Source organism: Microcebus murinus, chromosome 9 (assembly GCF_040939455.1).
Source record: "Microcebus murinus isolate Inina chromosome 9, M.murinus_Inina_mat1.0, whole genome shotgun sequence".
NCBI classification, from domain to species: Eukaryota; Metazoa; Chordata; class Mammalia; order Primates; family Cheirogaleidae; genus Microcebus; species Microcebus murinus.
Genome location: NC_134112.1, coordinates 24429482 through 24452796, shown reverse-complemented (window position 1 = coordinate 24452796; position 23315 = coordinate 24429482). Strand labels below are relative to the sequence as shown.

At 40.6% G+C, this 23315-nt stretch overlaps 1 protein-coding gene across 1 annotated transcript in view; it reads right to left on the bottom strand.

Moving 5' to 3' along the window:
- Positions 1 to 23315, bottom strand: part of JAZF1 (JAZF zinc finger 1) — a 334436-nt gene that overhangs the window by 45117 nt on the left and 266004 nt on the right. The window contains exon 3 of the mRNA XM_020289891.2: positions 11556 to 11752. Within this exon, the coding sequence (XP_020145480.1) occupies positions 11556 to 11752 (197 nt within the window). The remainder of the gene's footprint in view (positions 1 to 11555; positions 11753 to 23315) is intronic.

Sequence of the window (23315 nt, the reverse complement as noted above, 5' to 3'; positions counted from 1 at the left end):
TGAAAACATCAGCCATTTCATTGACAGCCAGCAGTTCCTGAATACGTGGGGCTTATTTATTAGTGCAGGGTGTCTTGAAGGCAGAGCAGGGCCCTTCCTGAACTGATGTCCTTTCTGAACTGGTGGTTTAAGCAGCAGCAGGGATAATACAAGCAGTTGTTTCTGGCCATACCCTTATTACTCCTCACAATGAGGTAGGCATTGCCTCCACTATATAGTTGAGAAAACAGGCTTTTTTTTTTTTTTTTTTTAACTCCACCCAATTACTTACTCTCGGAACCATCCCAGAGTTCTGGAAGGTTGCTTAGAAAACTCTTGATTTACCTATGATCTTTTGTCAACATATCCAAGTTTGCTCACTAATCCCCTACACTGACATATTCCATAATCATGGACTCACTTTCCCACTGATCTCACCTTATTCCAACTCCTTTGGAACTTACATCTGCCTTACAATTACCTAAGAGATTTTATGAGAGAGAATATATAACTTAGAACCTTAGTAAAATAACACAGGGAATAACCCTGCACATATCTCTGTCTTGGCTTACTAATCCCTGCTGATAATTTAGCCCATGTGTGTATACGCTCTGTTCACTGTCTGTACTACATGTGCATAATCTGCTTCTACTGACAGATGTAAATTCTAATCCCAAAAGGGTTAGAACTTTATGCTTTTCTGTAGCCGTGATACTGGTACAGTGCCTTGTAACAAAACAGATGCTAATTACTGATGTCTAATGAAAAGATCCTGGTGCTGTGGAAAACAGTGTTTACTCCACTTGGGAAATATCCGAACGTGGGTAAGTTATTTAAGTGAGCCTCAACTTCCTTATTTTTACAGTAGGGTTTAATAATATTTTCCCTGTGTCCCAACAAGTATTAATAAGGACAAAATTAGATGGTGAATGTGAATGGTTTTGTGTACTATCAAGTGCTATAAAGACATAATCTATTATTATATTACAAATCACTATTGATGTGATCGTTTTCTTACAGTCAAGAAAATGTTTTGTTTGGGAAACTTTCTTATAAGTGGTATAGTTGTGAAAAAAAAACAACAAAAAACAGATGAAATACTATTTCCTTGTTGCCATCCTCACTCCACCAATACTTTCAGTAGCAAGAGGAGATTAAAAATAAGTGGCCACAGTAGATGCTGGGAAGCAGAATTAGTCACAAGATTCTACTATGACTCTCAGACATCAGGATAAAGGTTCTACTAGTCAATCAAAAGAGAAAATGAAAGGACAAGGATTAGAACAAAGTAGTGTATAAACAAACAAGCCAACAGACCCTAGGCCAGAAAAGGTTCTGTTAGTGACCCTGATTATCACATAGGCCCGACAACAGAGCAACATTGCCTCATTCTCCACTATAAGACAGAGCATTTAGGCGAAAAAGGAAATATAAATCAAGACCATTTTCGTAATAGGAAGGTTTTCAGAAATGCTTTCTAGGCATTATTCAGGCATTCAACTCTTTAGGACAGAACCTGTTAGAAGAACCACACCACAGCTTCAGGAATTCGTAAGCAGGTCACAAAATTTGTTCAGGCTGAAATACTTCACTGTTTTCCCCCTCATTTTACACCACTAAATAGGATAAGATTTCTCTCTCTCTGAGGTTTCCCCTTCTCTTTTATTCTCTTCTTTTGAGTGAACGGGGGAGGTATATTACTTTAGACCTCGTTTTGGTTATCTTTTTCTCCCTGAGATTTTCCATCCATATTAAGCCTATTTAAGTTTGTTTTCTAAAAATAAAGGCACAGGGGAAGAAGAGTTCACCTCCTCTCCATTTATACAGAGTTTCTAAATACCAAGCTAAATTCTATCAGTTCTATTGTATTACAGAGCAATTTCCACCCTGATGGAAAAATTAACACTTTACTTTTAAAAATAATTTGCTTTCCAGTGTTACTTCTGGTAAAAAAAAAAATAAAAATAAATAAAAATAATTTGCTGTGTATTAGTAACTCCTGAAATTTTCAAAGTCTTTATAATTTGAACAATTTATTGTAAAATCCATAAAGAAATGTTAAGAGTCCACTATAAGGCAGGAGACACAGAAATAAGTAGTAAATTGAAGTAGAAACTTAAATTTTACATTAATAGTCTAAACAAGAAAACAAAGAAAAATTGGTTTAATTTTCTTGAGTGCCTTTCTCTGGTTTGATACTTGGATTTTTTTTCCCCCCAGAGTGGGCCAAAATATATACACAAACATTTTCCAGGAGAAACTATGCAAAGCTATTAGAACTAGAAATACAGCCAACTCTTCTGTGGCTTTTCCATTAAGCCGCGCGTGAGCGTCTGTTCAGTCCTGTTTCGTTCATCTCTGGACTCCATGTAAACAGACCCTAGTAATCTTTCTCCAGACAACGTGGAAATATGTTAACCCAACCTAGAAAGCACACTGATATTACAGCTAGATGGGTCATGTTTTAAAATGGTGGTTTCTAAACTCAGGTGGTAGGTCTTTACCTATGCAAGAGTTGTTAAAAACTGCCAATGCCCATTCGAGTAATACCACCAAAGCACAGGCAACCACAGCAAAATTAGAAAATGGGATTACATCAAGCTAAAAAGCTTCTGCACAGCAAAGAAAACAATTAACAAGGTAAAGAAACAAACTACAGAACAGGAGAAAATATTTGCAAACTACCTGCCTGACAAGGGATTAATAACTAGAATATGTAATGAGCTCCAACAACTTGATAGGAAATAATTAAATGCTCCAATTAAAAAGGGGGAAAAGGATCTGAACAGACATTTCTCAAAAGAAGACATACAAATGGCCAATAGGTATTTGAAAAGATGCTCAACTACTAGTCATTAGAGAAATGCAAATCAAAACTACAATGAGATACCATCTCACCCCAGTTAAAAGGGCTTTTAGGGCTGGGCGTGGTGGCTCACGCCTGTAATCCTAGCACTCTGGGAGGCAGAGGTGGGCGGATCACTGGAGGTCAGGAGTTCGAAACCAGCCTGAGCAAGAGTGAGACCCCGTCTCTACTATAAATAGAAAGAAATTAATTAGACAACTAAAAACATATAGAAAATATTAGCCGGGCATGGTGGCACATGCCTGTAGTCCCAGCTACTCGGGAGACTGAGGCAGGAGGATCGCTTGAGCCAAGGAGTTTGAGGTTGCTGTGAGCTAGGCTGATGCCACAGCACTCTAGCCTGGGCAACAGAGTGAGACTCTGTCTCAAAATAAATAAATAAATAAAAGGGCTTTTATCAAAAAGACAGGTAATCATGAATGCTGGCGAGGATGTGGAGGAAGGGAGACCCTCCCACACTGTTGGTGGGAATGTAAATGAGTGCAACCACTATGGGGAACAGTACGGAGATTTATCAAAAAATTGAAAATAGAACTACCATATGATCTAGCAACCCACTGCTGGGTATATATCCAAAGGATGAGAATTCAGTGTATCAAAAAGATATCTGCACTCCCATGGTTATTGCAGCACTATTCAAAATAGCCTAGATACGGAATCAACCTTAGTGTCCATCAATAGATGAATGGATAAAGAAATTGTGGTACATATATACAATGGAACATTATATAGCCAAAAAAGGAAAGAGATTCTGCCATTTGCAACAACATGGATGGAACTATAGATATAGTGTTAAGTGAAATAAGCCAAGCACAGAAAGATAAATCTCACATGTTCTCACTCATATATGGGAGCTAAATATTAAAACAATTGATCTTATAGAGATAGAGAGTAGAATGATGGTTACCAGAGGCTGGGAAGGGTAGTGAGGAGAGGGGATAAAGCAGGAATGGTTAATGGGTACAAAAATATAGATAGAATGAACAATATTTGACAGCACAACAAAGTAACTATAGTCAACAATAAGTTAGGGTATACTTGAAAAAAAAGAATGGAATTGGAATGTTCCTAACAGAGAAATGTTAAATATCTGAGGCAATGGATACTCCAATTAACTTGATTTGATTAATTCACATTGTATGCCTGGGTCAAAACATCACATGTACTCTATAAAGACATACAACTAGAAAAATTAAAAATTAAAAAAACCCCATAACTGCCAATGCCCAAGCTCTACTCACCAACTGAACTAGAGTTTCAGGGGGTGGATCCAGGCAGGGATAGTTTTAAAAATTTCCTAGAGGTAGTTTTAAAAATTTCAACATTTAGCCTAATTGAAAGTTGCTGTTTTAAGAGGTTCGATGGGCAAATATGGAGGGAAGGGAGAAAGAAATACTTTCTTAACTAAGCTATAGACACTGGTAACTAAAATGACCTGCCCTCTAACAATGGCTACAAAAGCTAACCTAGGCCTTTCCTATAGAATGAGTTGTCCCCTCCCCTAAAAAAGGTCAATTAAAACAATCTGATGGAAAGAAATCCATTAAAATCTTTTTTTGGTAAGTAATTCCATATCTTCTGATTATATGTACTAAGCTGTTTTAATTATAAAGTAATATATGCTCATTTTAGAAAATAGGGAAAAAGAGAAAAAAGAAAATAACGTTCATTTTCACATATTAAGGTAACCATGGTTAACTTTTTGGGAGTAATACAACACAGATCACACTGTACATATAGTTTTATAACCTAATTTTTTTACTTAACCATGTAATGTGAAACCTTTTCATGACATTACACAGTGATCTACATCATTGTTGTGAGTGGCTACAAAGCAACCCATTGCTTGAAATGGTCATTATTTATTTATTGGTGACTGATTTTTGCTTTAGGTTCATTCATAGACACAATTGGGACCATGAACTACAAACTAAATAAGATTAATCTAGTAAATGCCGAAAGGATAAAACAATGGTATAATAGTAGAGAGAAGAGAAGTCCTGATATGTCGCATTTGCTAATTGCATTGTTATAAATACTTCCACCAAGGTCAATTTCAAGATAACAGTTTAACAACCAGCTCACAAACTTGAATATTTAACAACTGGCTCTCTGGAGTCAGCTTGCCCCTTAGAGAAAACTGTGGCTAAACTAAACTGGTAAGTCCTTCAGTTGTGCCTGGCCATTTGAATGGGGGAGTAGCATAAAAGTGGGAGTTACCGTGAATGAAGGTGAACCACAGTTCCAGTGACTAAATATATTTTTGTATTTTAAGTTTGGAGATTTTAACAGTAATTGGGGCAGGAAGGTCTAGTAAGAGTTCTTGAAAAGGTATAAATGTCATAACAGTTAATATGGAGAAGATATAGATACACTGGAAAGACCACATTCTTTGAATAGGCTGACTTGGAATGTGCCAAGTTAACCTTATTAAGCCTCTATTTCTTTATCGGTACATGGGAATGATAATGTCTCAGTGGGGCTGGTGTTAGGATTAAATACATCACACATAAAGAACATAGTAAGCACACATAGGAAACACTTCACCAGTGTTAGCTGCCTTTCCCCCTTACTAATTACACTCTAGATATTAATTTTAAAGGAGAAGGGTATGAACTGTCTTAACACTTTATTTTCAAAGAATTTAATCATGTTTATCTTGAAATGCCATTTTTCTGTGATTTAAACCAGGGGTTGGCCAAGTCTGCCCTGTTTTTGTAAATAAAAGTTTTATAAAAACTTTTACTTGAATGAAACACACCATGCCCATTTGTTTAGGTGGTTCTGTAGCTGCTTTTACACTATGATGGTAAAGTTGAGTAGCTGAAACAGACCCTATGGCCTGGAAAGCCTAAGGTATTTACTACCTGGTCCTTTTAGGAAAAGTCTGCTGACATATGATTTAAACCATGCTAAGCTTTTCTTAAGTGAATACTTTCTTTTTTCTATATATTGAAAGAAAGCAAAAAAGATAAAGGATAGGAAAGGAAAAAGATGAGAAAAGAAGATTCTTCTAGGATGTAGAAATTGCAAAGTAAATGTTGCGTCCAAGAATACTTAAGAAATACTTTGAAACTGTAGGATGAAGCTGAGCTCCAATTCAGTATCATCAAGAAAATATATCTTAAAGAATATTTTATAAATGAAGCTCCTACAAGATGACTATTACTTCAGAACCAGGAATGCACCTTGAATATGGAACTTGGAAGAGTGAATTAGGAGGCAGAAATGTGGAATTTTATAACCTGGCAATGAAAGTGAGTGAAACCATATTAGTCAGGCAAAATAAGCTGATCTCTCTAACTACAGGTAAAATAACATTCCAAACACTGAAAAATGTACATAATCAAAACTGTACCGGGTAGGGGTTTAAGAAAACCATTTCCCCTGCTAATTTTTGATGTTTACATGGAATGTTCTTCAAGCAGCAAATAACTTACCAATGATCTTGACAGATTGAAAATGATACATCTTTACCACGACATAAATTAATTCTCTCAGTGGGAAATTGCTAAAATAGGTAAGGTGTCAGAAAGATTTCTTTATGTCTGAAGGAAAGGAAATGATTCCATTTCTTCCAAACATTCTTACATGAAAAATAATAAACTCTCACTTTCAAACTGTCTTTATTTTCACAGAGTCCTAAGGTACCCGCTACTAATTGGGGCAGTCATAGTTATCTGGTGTTGGACATGAGTCAGTCTCTATTACCTCAGGTATAAAACATATCCTGTTGGAGACTGATCCCATAATTTATATTATATACGAATAAATATTATAGAAATGCCCAGAAGAGAGGATCTCAGAATCACACTACACTCTCTTTCATTCCCTAGATTTACAACATACATGTCACACAAAGATCCTGGAAAGTCAATCTTCACAAAATAAAATATAAGGGAAACCTGGTGGCCTGTTCCAAGGAAATGGACAAATGCCCAACACAAATGAATCAATTCATCTTCTAGAATAATGACCCTGATTCTGTTCCTGAATTAACTAGTTGAAAACCTCAGACCAAAGACACTGACATTTACTGAATGCTGTGTCACACACATACACATTTAACTATTATACAAAAATCTATAAAATGGGTATTAGTGACTTGCCCAAGGTAACACCATTTGTAAAGGAAGAAGTTCAGGTAGGAACTATGATCCACTTGCCTCTCACACCTAGTCTGTCTTCAAAATGCTTAATCCTGATTGGATACAGGGTGTCTGCCAACAATGATACACCTGAGATGCCCCATAGAAAAAGAGGTCCCTAATCAGAGCAACTAAATTTGGGAAACTTATCAAATCCCCCCCTTGGAGAAAAACATTATGTATTAAAGCACTGCAATAAAGTAATTTGCTTAACTTTATCTAACTCATCAGCTCCCTGAACTTATTAGGGAATCTCTTTGCCCCATCTAATACTTTGTGAAATTGGCATTCTGAAACATACTTTGAGAAATACTATTATAGTTGCCTTATATGATGGAAATGGATGAAAGAGAAATACATAAACTGTAAGAGAAAATAAACAGTTTTACTCACTGGCAAGGGCAGGGGTCCTCGAACATTTTATTTTATTAGTTTTTTTTTAAGACAGAGTCTCACTTTGTTGCCCAGGCTAGAGTGAGTGCCATGGCATCAGCCTAGCTCACAGCAACCTCAAACTCCTGGACTCTAGTGATCCTGCTGCCTCAGCCTCCCGAGTAGCTGGGACTACAGACATGTACCACCATGCCTGGCTAATTTTTTTCTATATATATTAGTTGGCCAATTAATTTCTTTCTATTTATGGTAGAGATGGTGTCTCACTCTTGTTCAGGCTGGTTTCGATCTCCTGACCTTCAGCAATCCACTCGCCTCGGCCTCCCAGAGTGCTAGGATTACAGGCATGAGCCACCGCACCCGGCCTACTCAAACTTTTTAAACAGGGGGCCAGTTCACTGTCCCTCAGACCGTTGGAGAGTGCACACTGTGGGCTCGGGACGAGTTGGCTGCTAAGCAGGACAGGCAGCAGCGGCAAAAACACCCAGCCGGCTGGATAAATGTCCTAGCTGGGCAGCATGTGGCCCGTGGGCCATAGTTTGAGGATGCCTGGTCAAGGGAGTGATGCTAAGGAGAGGATGGTGTGACTAGATATGGCTTCTCTTTGTCATTAGAGTTGACCAAAAGTTTTAATAAGACCCACAGTGCCCTAGTCCCTGCTACCTCCTCAGTCTTTTTTTCCACACACCCTGGCCACCTGGCCTGCTTCCAGTACCAGAGCCTGCCTGGCTTTGCTCTGCCAGAGCCTTTGCAAAACGTTCCCCCGGGGACATTGTTCCATCTTCCCCTCTTTACTTACTGGTCTCCTGCTATCTTTCAAGGGAATCCTTTTCTGATTGGGTCAAAAAAGCAAGCAAATCCTCTCTGGATGCTCTTATATCACGGAGCTCTTCTATACAGCACCTGTCCTTATTACAGTGTTGTATTTGTGTATTTATTTGATTAATCACTATCTAGACTCTTACTGGGGGAAGGGAGATATATTCCCCTGCTTCTCAGACAGGAAAAAGAAGGACCTTTCCAGCGTCTTCCACGGTCCGTCCTCACCCCTGCCATGTAGGGTCAGTGACGCAATGGACCATTCACCAATGGGGAGAAGGGGCCGAGCACGCTCAGCTCGGGGCCCAGGGTGAACTCTGGAGAAGGCACGTTGGGGAAACACGCTGGAGTCAGGGAAGACATACTAAGAAGCCCAGCTGTTACAGATCCAAGACCCATTCTGCAGTTTAGCGTCATGCAGTCATGGAGTTGAAACTTGTGAGATCTTCACCCCTGACTCCCGTTTTATTTCTTAACCACTCCGGGACCACGCTCACCAGCCGTGAAACCTTGCCCACAGCCGGCACTCATAGTCCGCACGACAGTCTGTGCTGTGCACTGATGATGAATCTGTTTTGCTCTTGTGTGATGAGGAAAGCTTTAAAGCACTGAAAGCTTGTTTTACTTTACAGGCAGCTTTACTTGTAATGTAAATCAGAATAGGTAACATATACATATACGTCTTCATTACGTTATTTTTAAATGTTCACAATTTTATTTATTTATTTATTTATTTTTGAGACAGAGTCTTAGTTTGTTGCCCAGGCTAAAGTGAGTGCCGTGGCATCAGCCTAGCTCACAACAACCTCAATCTCCTGGGGTCAAGCGATCCTCCTCTGCCTCAGCCTCCTGAGTAGCTGGGACTACAGGCATGAGCCACCATGCCCGGCTAATTTTTTCTATATATATTAGTTGGCCGATTAATTTCTTTCTATTTATAGTAGAGACGGGGTCTCGCTCTGGCTCAGGCTGGTTTCGAACTCCTGAACTCAAATGATCCAGCCACCTCGGCCTCCCAGAGTGCTAGGATTATAGGCGTGAGCGACAGCGCCCAGCCCACAATTTTATTTTGATAAATGAAAAATTAGAAAAGTCATATCACAGCTGTCGGCTAAAGTCACTGTGCACGTTCATCTGTGGCTATCAACTACAGTCGACGCTCGGACCGAAGTGGTTAATCATTTTCCACTTTTGGGAGAGGAAGATGAGTATTCTTGCTGGCCCCCTTGAATGCCACCACCCTACAACAGGTAGAAGATCCTTGAGGCCAGGGAGGGGCCTCCCTCTGCTCACCACTGTGGTGCAGAGTCTGGCATACAGGAGGTATTCAAAATGTGGTTTTGTTTTTAATTGTTTTATTATGGAAAATAAGCAAAAATAGAGAGAATGATATAATAAACCTCCATGTACCCATCACTCAGCTTCATTAATAATCAACACATGGCAATCTTGTTTCACCTACTCCTCACCTGATGGAAGCAAACCCAAGACATCGTATCACTTCATCTGTGTATAATAAATGGTAAAGGCTTTTAAAAATATCTATAAAACAGGAAAGCTTGGCTCCTGAACTAAGACCTTCTGGAGAAAGCACATTTTCATCTGGGATATTTTCCTTTTTAAACTGCCATTTTCACTCTAAAAATATTGATTTCCTTTGTGTATTTTGGCAATGACTCTGTGAATTAAGCCATGCTAACATTTGCCCCCCTAAACTGTTGAGAGCCGTGGGCTACAGGAAGACGGAGCACTTCTCTTTCAGGGTGACTTTGATCATGGCCATTTCCAAAGCATTTGAGCTGGGATTAGTTGCCGGGCTGGGCCACCATAAACTTACACATCCATCTCGGGGAGACCTGGACTTCAGAGATGACAGCATTTGGTCCCAGGAGGAGCCTGGGATTCGTCCTCCATCTTTCTAATTTTTGCCATCCATGAGGATATGGACAGTAAGGAACTAAACAAAACCTGCGTGCTGGGGTCCTTTTGTGTCTGCCGCCCTCCTTCTATGGAGGCCACTGAAATGTGCAAAGAAAGCTGTGTGGGTCTGTGCCCCACGACACCTGGCCGCCCACGAAGCGTTCCACGTGTAAATGCCACTTTCCTTAGGAGCTTAACCTGGCTGTGGCGGCCGCGTGACGGATGAGCAGCTCGTGGCTTCCGGGACTCCAGCGCCACCACCCACCGTCTGCACGCTTATGTGAGCTGGCACCTGCCTTTCTACACACAGTCACTATTCATTGACATATGCCTTTTTCTGGAAATACATTGGATATCATACAAATTTCAGGACCAGTAAAGGCTGCTGCTCCCATGTCCTTGTCAGTTGCCTTAAAATCATGAATATATTTCCTTAATGCTCCCTAACAGTTCCTTAAGGTGCCAACTAGTTCTTACCTCTGCCCTGCCCGCCAAAACTACTTTTTTCAAAACAACCCAAAAAGTTAGCCATATCTACGTTGTGCCCAAGTCCTATGTGTGTTGATACATACAATTCTATCAACTCTTGTTAGTAATACGTTCTTTTGAACAACGGAATCTGATCTTCAGGTTATTAAAGGCTGATGCTAATGTGGAAATGAGAATAAAGTTTTGAGTACGACTGATCAAAATCAATTAAGACTGTATCTTTAAAAGGAAAAAAACCTCTTTGAGGGGAGGAGCTGGGAGAGCTGGAGGGAAGGAAGTCTGCATGTGGCAGGGGAGACCAGGTGGGAGGGAGGAAGTACATGGGGAAGATGGATTGGAAAAAATAACATGGATTACTTGACTGCTGATCAGGTAAGTGTATAGAAGCAAGTGAAGGCCGAGTTTCTGTCATCTATAGAAAGCTACCTGAGGCAAGAACTCCCCTTTTTCCTCAAGGCATTGTAAAAAGAATGAAGTCACCTTAGGCAAAAGTTATATCTAAATTTCCCCAACAAGATTGCTTAATAAATTTTCTCCAAACCATGCAATTACTTTAACTGTCATAGAAGAAAGGAGAAAATGTTCACAATGTATTTAGTTGTAAACCAGGTGATAAAACTATATATTGTGAAGGCCATTTTGAAAATATGTTGTGTATATGTGTATGCACAGTAAAAGTGGGAAAATATTGATAAAAAAAATCTATAAAACCATTATCACATACACATGAATAATCTATAATTATTTCTTCAAAAATAAATAGATGAACAAATCAATACACTCTACAAAGATCAGTAAAAGGTCAAAGAGGTGGTGGGTCTGAGTCATCACCCGTGTCGAGCTCCCTCCTGCCCCCAGCATGTCACTTGCGTGCGCGACCTCTCTCTTTCCCTCTCTCTCTTCTCTTCTCCTTCTCAAGGTGGCAGGGCCACGCCACTCACCTGTCGGAGTGCTGCTGCGGAAAGAAGAGGAGGGGGTGATCGGTGGGGTCACAGGAGGAGTAAGGCTTCCACTGCTGTGGCGTGGTGGAGTGGACACATTCCCTCGGGACACTGAGCTGGACAGGGTCAGCGAGAGCTTTGGCTGAATCTTCTTCTTTAGGGACTCCTGCTCTCGGCGGGCAGCATCCGTCATGAATCTGCAACAACAGTGGAAGGTAAGTGACCTGGGCCATTTATACAGCATGAGGGCTTGAGACAGTGAACCTGAGTGTGACAGACGCTTGACCCTGGCAACAGAGCTTGATCACGGGTCAGTCCCAATCTCAAAAACTTACGACAGCTTCCCTTTTCCAAGACAATGAAACAATCTTCTAGCTTGTAATTTTTAAGGCTCCTCAAAGTCGGGTTTCCCTATGGAAATCCTTCTTGCCAGGACACTTACATGCACAGAATCTAGCTGTACCCATTGTAACACTTTCAGTTACAAGATTTCCTCTCTTGGAAGATCCACTCTGTTTCCACCCCTGGGAAGCCCACCCATCCTCAAATTCCCCAACTACTCCTAAGTAGACAGTGCGTCCTTCACCTGCAGGCTGGTAGAATTTATTGCTCATACCACTTAACTGCTATGTTAAGACCTCATGAAAACTCTGATTTTTTTTTTCTTTTATTACTCCAGATTTTCATATTGTGGTTTAGGTTTAAACATTTTCTTCGTTACTCGAGGTCGTGCCTCTGTTGCCATGAAGGCAGGGACTCTAGACCCTACACGCTGCCGAGCCCGCCTCAGCAAACATGCACAGGATACTACATAAATCTGCCCGAGCAGACTCTAGAAGAGGGGAAAAGAGCAGTACAAGGAGGGAGATCACCAGTAAAGATCTGTTTATGTTCTGATTTTATTACTCATAAAAGGAAAGGCGACTTTTCCTGATAGGTTCACTTTGGAAACTTCAAAGTTATTCTTCCGACAGTTCTCTTATGTTAGTAATATTCAAACTTTGTTCTTTTCTCACTGTATAATCTAACATTTCATAAATTCATGTAATATGAGATTCAAAACAATCTACGAAATGGTATCTCTTACCTAAAGAGTATACATCTTTTCCTATTATTGGCAGGTGGACTTTGTTGGCTGCATTTTTGAAAATTGTAATGAAAAGCATAGTGACTAGAGTGTATGAAAGCATTTAGGTAATAAAACAAACACCTGTGCCACTGCCTAGGTTCTACCCCTCCCCCATCAATTGTGTTTTGACTATTTCAATACGATTCATCATAAACTCATTCCATTGCACTTAAACATGGTAAATACACAACCCATTTCACATTCTGCCTAAAAAATTCCTTAGTATTTTTCTTCACGATGAAGTTTTAGAAGTGAACAGATAGTTCTAATACCTGGTGAAAGCTTAGAGTCGATTAAACACCCAATGAAACAACAGTAATACTGTTATGGTGTCTTAAAATTTCTACTTTTATACTTGGAACATGGATGGAACATTTCTTGAATGCCTCTTGCAATACAATACAGATATATAAACTGGATTTTATATGTTGAACTGAACAGTAATAAACCTACATGCTTGCCCTGAGCTCTTAGGTTCTGTCCTACAGGATGGTGATGATTTACAAAGAAGCAACATCAATGCAGAAGAGAATTGTTTGCACCTGGTAGGCAGGTACTCTCATTTATTTTCAAATGCAAAATTGGCTCTACCACCCTTACGATTTCTTTTGGCCCTCCTCGTAAACCTCTACTAAAAATAAAGACTCACAAAGACAAGCAAAGAACTAGTGCTTTTTGTTTTTATTATCCTAAGTAATAATAGAACTCTCACTAGCACAGAGCTAAGCTTCTCTCATTGCGGTATGTGGTGTGCCAGGGAGGGGGTGAGACCACGGGGCAAACATGCTGCTCCTTCCAGGGAGACCAATGTTCTCAACGTAGTTAATTCACATCTAGTTTTCCAAATGGTAAAATAAACACAGATACGCTACAGTGTGGAAAAAACATTACATCCTGCATTATATTTGGAGTCAGCCAGGGTTCAAATCCTCGTTGGGTTACTTAGGACATAATTTGAGGCACGTTGATAACCTCTCTAAACCACTGCTTTATTATCTGTAAAATGGGAACAATCATTATAAGTAAGTAACGTACATGTTTTCCCTTTCTGTGTGGGAATTTGATCTTTGGTTAAATTTGGTAACCTGCTAAAATGGTAGGTATTTCAACTATATTACTAGGCAACACTATTTCTATGATAAGAATGACCCCTGACTAGTGAATTGCATGGACAGGATCTAACATGAGGCCAGGCATCCAGATGTGGGCTTCCTGAGCATGGTGGTCTTATACCTGGGCATGCCCCTGGGCATAAGGCCCTGGTGGGGAACGAGGGAGCTATGCCTGCAGAGTGTTACAAGAGCTTTGACTCCCGTGGGGTTTGAGGCCTCTTATGCTAGGACAGCTTCCACCCCTGCCTCTCTACATCTGAATGGACTGACTGCCGTGCGTACCACTGCAAGGACTCCAACAAAAGGTGGTGGATGCTGCCCTGCTGGCAAGCTGTGGCTCTGTCCTCTACCCTTATGAATGGACCCAATGTCCTTTGCAGTCCCTGGTCATCTTGTGAGCCTGAGTGTTCACAGCCTAAGAACAACAACTGCGGGTAGACAGAGCAACAGTAGTGCCTACTGCAGAGGATTGCTGAGAGGATTCAATGAGGTAACTCACCTGAAATGAAGCAAGAGGCTCAAAATGCAGAAGCTGTTATTATTATATAAAGCATTAAAATGCAGTTATGTCTTTATATGTTGTCTACTGTAAGATTCAACTGCAAGTTTCTTGGGGATGCACTGCATGTCCATGGCTCTCAAAGCACCTGGTATGTCCCTCCTGTAGAACAGAAATTCTGTGGAATGGCTTGGAGTCAGCACAGAGAGCACACACCTGGTGTCAGACAGAAACTCTTGCAGAGAGAGAAAGACTTCTCCATGCCTTCTCTGTGGTTAAAAAGTGTCAGTAACTTTCTTATTCCAAGATGAATATTCTCCTACAGCTCTGGATAGAAAACAACTACAAACAGCCATAACAACACACACACACACACATACACCCCTCCTACCTTCACCCCCATATGGGTTTGGTGATTGACTTGTATTTTCTAAGTGCTTTCTAGAAGTGAGAATGAGGCACCTATGTTAAAAGCATTAAACATGAAACACACTCATAAAGCACTGCCGCCAACCCTTAGCCTTTCCTCCTCTCTTGGATTGGTGGCTGTGAACTTGGACATACAACCCATAAATCATGGCAACTTGCCATACCAAGGTACACAGCTGCACAATTTATTCCTGGTGACAACACACACACAGAGGCCAGTGTCTCCTCTGCACTTCTGTTCTTTTCCTTTTCCTTATTAACCATGGCTTAACCCATTTTTTGAGACCTACTAAGCAACATTTCATAAATATGGCTATTTGTCAAAAGGTGGACAGACTCCCAACGGCAAAGAATCATTGGGGAAGACAAGTTTCTAGACAAGCCGATGGGGCAGAGCAAACGCTGTGACTCTAGCCAAAGGCTGAAGACTCGAGTAACCTGGCTCCGACCAGAAAACCAGACACGATCATTTTCCATCTCCAGGACAGCTGCATTTTGACACATCCTTGATGACCCGTAGCCCAGATCTTTCCACTGTCAGGGCTGGAAGTGTTCCCTGTGTATTACCATGACTGAGGGGGAGGTTTAGGTTGAGGGAGTCGTGTCACTCACTCTGTGGTCTGAGTTTTCCTTGATGGGTTCTGACACCATCGGTGATCTTTTCTGAAGTCCTCAGTAGTCACACTGGTGTGGGGTTCCAGAGCAGGAAGACACCTTGGTTAAGTCAGATCGCCCAGTCCAACCCCCTCATTTTCCACAGTAACTGCGAATTGAGGTTGCATCACCTGTTCCAGGTCACTTGGCTGGCTAGTGGCAGAGCTGGCATCAGAGCCCAATTCAGCCTTGGGATTCTGAACCAAATGCTCCTAAGAAGAACCCTGCACTATGTGTTCTCCCTTCAGAGTCACGGTTTTCGAAGCTGAAAGGGTTCAAAGAGCTGGAGCTGAGGGCATGGGTGACTGCAGGGGAATTGCTCTGGTGGTTTACATGCTACCACCAGGGCTCATCTTCTAAATGTGAGCCAGGTCCTGCTGTGTGGGGCTCCTGGGCTCCTGGTGGTCCCTGGATTTGTAGCCCCACTAGGCTGCGATCCGGGGAAGGCTGCCTTGCCTGGCTCCCCAAATTCTCTCTGCTTTGCAATGGTAACTGTGCTGATCTGGCAGCTGCAGTGTGCTAGAGCCTGCTTGTACTGCTCGTGAGAGCTGACCATTAAATTTTCAGGGATTTTGTGAGCCAGTTGTTAAACACAGCCATTATTAAACATCAAATTATATAAACTTATAATTAAATGAAGCACTGTATTAAAACAAAGGTATTTAATTCAAAGTTTATCATTTAATGATTTTACTGCTCTTTACATTCTTGAGATTTACATTAATTCTTTTTGGTAGGATTACTGTATAACCACCCTCTTTATGACGCAGAGTATGCGACTACTCTGTGTTCAGTGACATGTTGGTAACTTGAAAGTGGCCATGGTGGGAATATTTACACCATGGAAATTGGCCATCCCCCCCCAAAGTCAGTTGCTAAATACCTTATAGTTATGACTACTTTTTTAATGTGGGGGGACAAAAGCATTTAAATCAGGTTCCTTGCCTCTTAACTAAAGGAATTAATCAGGGAAGGAATGAAGAATGGATAAGAAAGCCTTCTTTACCTCTTTATTTTTTTTTTTTTTTTTTTTTTTTTTTTTTGAGACAGAGTCTCACTTTGTTGCCCGGGCTAGAGTGAGTGCCGTGGCGTCAGCCTAGCTCACAGCAACCTCAAACTCCTGGGCTCGAGTGATCCTTCTGCCTCAGCCTCCCGGGTAGCTGGGACTACAGGCATGCGCCACCATGCCCGGCTAATTTTTTATATATATATATCAGTTGGCCAATTAATTTCTTTCTATTTATAGTAGAGACGGGGTCTCGCTCAGGCTGGTTTTGAACTCCTGACCTTGAGCAATCCGCCCGCCTCGGCCTCCCAAGAGCTAGGATTTTCTTTACCTCTTTAAAATTGTAAGTAATATATCTCATTAAATAACACAGAAATATTTGTATGCATTTGTGACTTATGTTTAAAATCATTTTATAAAAATTGTGAAATATACATGCAAATGAGTATATATATCTACATGCAGTTTAAAGAATAAAATGGCAATCCATGTACCCACTATTCAACTTATTAAAAAAAATATGACCAGAACTTTTGATGTTTCCTGTGTAAAAACATTTTTCCCTCAGAGAAATATTACCCAGATAAAACTACAGTTGATTTTTCGGGGTTTTTCCTTCTGACATTATTTTTCTACACATGGAGAAAATGGAATATTTCTTGAAGAAAAAAAGTCACTTGAGACTTCCCTCACTCACTGTTGACTAACAGCCTGGAAATCTGTGGTCAGGCAAAGCAGTGTTTTCATTTTGGAACGGGAACTGCCATAAGATTAATTTCAACTTTCCTACAAATCAGAAATGCCTAAGTTACTTTAATTTAATATGGTCATTTGTAGTAATATTTGTTATTGCTAGGGGAAGTACATATTCCTTAAGTAAATTTTCAAGACTCCATTATAAATCTTTTAAATCCTTAGACCACAATGTCCATTCAGTCTGACATGTTAAATGTGGAAACACGAATATAACACCACAAGGGGAAAATGTCAACTGTGGGTCCAGGGAGACTAGTTTCAACCACAAACTCAGGAAATGTACAGTATTTGCTGAACCTGGGCAGAGACTCCAAATGCCACCTCACTCCACGGCCAAGTCACCTGAGTCTAAGTGTCCTGCTGGGGAAAAAAATCACTTGGCTTTCCCCAGCACCGAAGCACTCAGAAATAGAAGCAACCATGCGAAACCTTAGTCTCTCTTGGAAAAAACAGAAGAATCCAAGCTCTGAGATGCGTGATATGCTTTGGTTGTTATTATACAACTCTGGAGAGGCCATGTGGCCCACAGGTCTGAGCTGTGTGTTGTCACAGTCTTATTCTGGGGCAAAGAAACTGGTGACCTCCAGAAGTCACAGCACTCTCCTTTGTGGTACTGGTTTTCTACTTGTTAAAAGTGAGGAACTTAGGTTTTATGGATATATGGACTATATGACCGCTGGGGTCCTACCCAGCTCTAATAGTGAATAATTCCGCAAACAACATCGTGCAGTATTTTCCAAACATTGTTTTGACTTCAACCCATTATAAGAAATGTATTTTATACGTACAAAAAGGTTTGCAACCTGAAATTTTGAAATCTCAAAGCTTTGAAAACTGGATTTTTTTTTTAAGTTTGGCACTAAAATTTACCCTAACCTGAACTGCTAAAAGACTACTTACACATTTTATTTAGTGTAAATATTTATATGCTTTACTGTATAAATATTAACATGCTTTTTTACATGGGGCTGGCCCAGACCCTGCTAGAAGTATGTATTTTTGCACTGTCTTACCTTTATGAAACCTACAAAATTATGAATTATGACACCTACAAAATTATGGATTATAAAACATACCTAGACTCAAGGATAAGAAAATTTTATGTAAACATCTGAAACAAAAATTTCATGAAACAATCTTTACTACATACAGTAAAGTACTAGTAGTAGTACTTTACTGTATGTAAAGTACATAGTAGTAGTAGTAGTAGTAGTAACTACTACTCTGATACTTTTCTATTTTATATTAACAAAATATGTTGGTCATCACCACCACGCTGATTTCTTGATCCACTAATAGATCCTGGCCTGGAATTTGAAAATAATAGCATAGCCATTAAGAGGATGGGCTTTGGAGATAGACTATCTAGATTCCAATATCTGATCTACACTCTCTAGCTGTGTGACCTTGGGCAAGTTACCTAACCTCTCTGTGCCTCAGTTTTGTCACCTGTAAATGGTGACAGTAATAGGGCCTACAACTCACAGAGTTGTTGTGAGGATTACATGAATACTAATATACATAAAGCACTTAGAACAGGGCCTGATACTTTATGCTTGACAAGTGTCAGGTTCCTGGTCCATTACAGATGTGAACACCACTCATACTGGAAATCTTAACTCACAAATCTTTCACGTTCTGACATCTGCACCAGCAATCTGGTTGCTTCTGAGCTGAGGTCATGAACATTAAGTGCTGCCATTCTGAGTTCTGCTGATTGTGACAGCAAAGAGCCACCTTTCCTGATTCTGCAGGCATTTATTAATCTGCTGCAATCGCAGGCAAATTCAAGAAAGGAGTCATAGTGCCTAGAATACAAAACGAAGGGTCCTCTCCCTAGACACGATGAGCTGGGGGCCATCTACGAAGCCATACACCTTTGTCTTGACTTCCGGAGAAGCAGCAAATTGTAGAGGGTCCTTGCATCAGGACAGGCTAGAGGAGACCCTCCACGCAGCCAGCTGCCAGACAGACGTCTCTCCATCCAGTCAGATAGGAACTGCTGTCCGCTTGGGAGAGTCGTAATGTTGCACAAGCTCCGAGGCAGCTGGCCAGCAGAGCCTCTGTGGAAAGCACCACATCCAATCATGCTTCACTTGAAGTTCAAAACCTTTGTTCTGCCTTTTCACTGGCCCTTTGGGCACTGCCATTTTTCAGTCAAAAGCAAGTGTGTGGAAACCAGAAAGCCTTTGAGAAAAGCTGGCACTTAGGCCCCGAGATTCCAAGTCCTCCCAAATCTGGCAATTCGTTTGTCCAGATGATGGGATTTCTGACATGACCATCTAACCCTCCAGGGGAGAGTGTGATCTGGAGATTACAGATTTTTCTTCTCTCGGGCTACCACCATGTACAATCCAGGACAAGGATGGACAGACAGCCAGTAAGCAAGCAAAAAGAGCCCGTGGGATGTTCGAATTGCGGCCGTGGGAAAAGGCAATGGGAATTATGGGTATGTTTCAGCACGTGACCCTGTGTGGCCCACACATCAAAGGATCTGGCCGTTCTATGTCTCAATGTAATGATGGCTTTCAGAAGGCACATCTGCTAATAAATTCATGGGGTGGGCCTTCTCATGTTAGCAGCAACTTAAATCCATAGTGGGGCAGAGCTGAAGGAGTGTTTGGTTAAAGCAGCTGGCCAGTGAGACATGACCTGGAACCCAGTGGAGTGGTCACTTGCCAGTGCCTCTTCCTGAGTAGAATGGCCTTTTCTGTGATCTGGGAACTCAACAAATGTTCTTTTCAGTAGAGAAAAGAAAATTTGGATCCCCAAGTAACATTAATTTCAGAAAGTTTCTAGCAACGTTTCAAATAATCATATAGTTCACTTCTCATCCCAGAGCTATTTTTTGACTTCACAATCTGAGGCCCATGGGGTGGATTTTGAAGCTTCATAAAACTTTTTGCAGTATCACCAAAACTCTGAGCCCCTTTTAACCTGCTGCTATTAAAATTTTAATGTAAAATAATAAATCTAAAAGCAGCAACTGGAAAAACCCACTCCATCTGATCAGATCAGTTTGGCGCTTTCTTGTGAGGTTTTTTTTTTTTTTTATGATTTTCACCCAACACACACGCTGGTTGTGGGCATAATTTGTGAAGTACCTGGCCAATGAATCTGATTCTGTTCTTAGGTACCAAACCTAAACTCACAGACTTGCTGCACTAAAAGAGACAGTATTTTTGTTCTCTTTGCTTTTCTTTACTAAGTTTATATCTGACATATATGGGAGGATACAGTTGCTGGTGTTTGAGGAATTCTAATTTGCATAATATAAATGAACATGAGAACAAGTCAATTTCATATTAGACCCTGCAGCTAATTTTGCTTATAAATGTTCACCTTTTGGGGGACAGGGAGAGGAGAAAAGGGAGGGTAAGGATAAAAAGGCAAGATAAGCGGTGATCTATCTTTCACCTACTGTCTTGACAATCACATTTTATTTCCGAATTTGTTTTTCTTTTTAAAGGTGGCTATAGTTAACTTATATTCTCTCTATGGTATACTACAGCTTGGATATTCTACAAATTTTTTAGATATTTAATAACATTGGGTCACCAATTTTTATATTGCTACATTTACCTTATCTAACTACCATTTACCATCGCTGGCCTCTCATTAAAAAGGCCATTTTCACATAAAATATATACTCTTACATAATCTTAGAATAAGACAATCCTTTGAGAAAGACTCTTTAAGATTATGATAAAAGAACATAGAAAAATGTACTTACAATTTTTTTGATACAATATAAAATTTCATTTTATCATTTTATAATTGTACCACGTGTACGCTGTAATATATTGTTTATGATAATATATTATCTATATTCTCTAGATACAAGCAATTAAACATATCCAAATGTGTTTTCTATCTTTGTCATTGCTAAAAATTGGGTTTGAACGAATGCTGACCAAATGGAACTCTTAAAACATGCTGGGCAAACCGAAACAAGGCAAATACAAGAGCACCCATATCCAGTAGCTTCTCCTTTCCCAGAGCTGGGAGAAAGGTGAGCAAGAGCTGAGTGTCTTCGTGTGGCCAGACACCAGGAGGGGCAGCGGGGTGCTAGATGTCCCCCTCCCTGGCCCTACACGCCCCAGCCAACTCAGACACTGCAGACCACTGGAAACATCCTCATGAAGAGCAGCATTCAAAGATGAGCAGCTGTTCTGTGGACAGCACCTAGGAACCACTTTTTTTTTTGTAAATCAATATCTTTTCCTGCATTTTAGCACTTAAATGAAATCCATGCACCAAAACTAAGTAATCAAAACAACAAATCTTGGCCGGGCCTGGTGGCTCACGCCTGTAATCCTAGCACTCTGGAGGCCGAAGCGAGCAGATTGCTCAAGGTCAGGAGTTCGAAACCAGCCTGAGCAAGAGCAAGACCCTGTCTCTACTAAAAATAGAAAGAAATTAATTGGCCAACTAAAAATATATAGAAAAAATTAGCTGGGCATAGTGGAGCATGCCTGTAGTCCCAGCTACTTGGGAGGCTGAGGCAGGAGGATCGCTTGAGCCCAGGAGTTTGAGGTTGCTGTGAGCTAGGCTGACGCCACGGTACTCACTCTAGCCTGGGCAACAGAGTGAGACTCTGTCTCAAAAAACAAAACAAAACAAAACAACAAATCTTCATTCCTGAATATACTTTCTTTGTATGTTCTCAACAAATATTGGGTATTTTCTTTACAACTATGGAATCATACAGTCAAATCTACCTTAATGAAAGCTCTGTATTAGGGTCCAACAACCACTCTTTTAAGCCACAGGTCAGCATAAATTATCAGTGAAGCAATTAATTTTTATTTACTTTCGCTTGAATAAAGTAAACCATGGTCCTTTTCATCATTAATGCCAAGAATAAAAGAACACTCATGAAAACTACTACACCACAAGTCTTTGGTTTGGAGGCCAACTGGAATATTCTTCTCTTGGCAACTGTCTATCGTCCTTTCCATTCGGTCTCTACCTTCACTGAATTGCGAATGCTGTGGCTATTTCTTACACATGGTTTTCATTGTTAATTTGACATTCGTGTAAAGACCAATGAACAAAACAAAGAAGTTGAACTTTATGAGGTTTTATGGTATAAAACTACAAATAGCTTTTGAGTTTTCTTGTTTTGCCTACTCTGGAAGTAAATTAAATGAGTTATTGAGGTTTCAGTGTAAGCTGCTAATGAGATGATGCCTAACTCTCCCCACAAACTGCAAGAAGTTTAAAAACTGAGGAAAAAACATGGATTTAGGGTCTTTTGCAATTTTAGTTCCAGTAAATGGCTGGGAACACAGCCTGGTGGTTGAAAAATTTAGGTTCTGGAGGCAAACTCCTAATCTGATTTACTGGGTGTTCAAGGTTGGGCAAATTATCTGCCCTTTCTGGTCTCGGCATCCTAATCATAAAACAGGGTAATCCTAACACCTTCCTCATTGGGGGTTACTGTCAAAAATCTCATTAGACAAATGCATGAACAGCCTAGGCCTGACGTAATACTCAAGAGACATTAGGAAGCCACGCAGAGTCTCAATATTTCTGTGAGTGTTAGCCCTACGCTCCTGGCCTTCACTCAGGACTTAGGAGAAATTCCTTATAAATGTAACAGCCATCTGATTGGATAATTCCTACATAAGAGGCTATTTCTGGGGGGAACCTAGGCAGTATGCAGATGGGCTTAGACAAGTATCTAAGTCTGGGATCAAAAGGCTCTGTTTCCAAAGAAAAGTGCTTCCCTGATGTTGCATGACCTTACTCTTAGGTGAGCTCTTCTGACAAGGTGGAAGGCGTGACAGTCAACAGTTGGCTAAGAACAAGAGACACCCCCCCCCCCCCGCAGTGAATATAGCACCAGGGGTGGGGTGCACTGGAGGTATCTGGTTAATGAAACACTGGCTTGAGAAAGGGGAGGGGAAGCAAATGAGATGGTAGAGGGTTCTCAGCGTAAGAGAGGTCTCAAATAGGTAGGGTTCATCTATGCCAGGGATGGCACACACAGTGGCTGGCTCTGGTGCCATTTATGATGCATTCTGCCTAAGTGATGCATCGTTAATCGATCACAGCACTCCTGTCTGTGCTGTTTTTGGATTCAGCCTTAGGATCTTCCTCAGCACCATGCCCTAAGTAGCCACTACAAACCATTGATGACACATAAGCTAAAGGTTTGTGCCATCTCGGA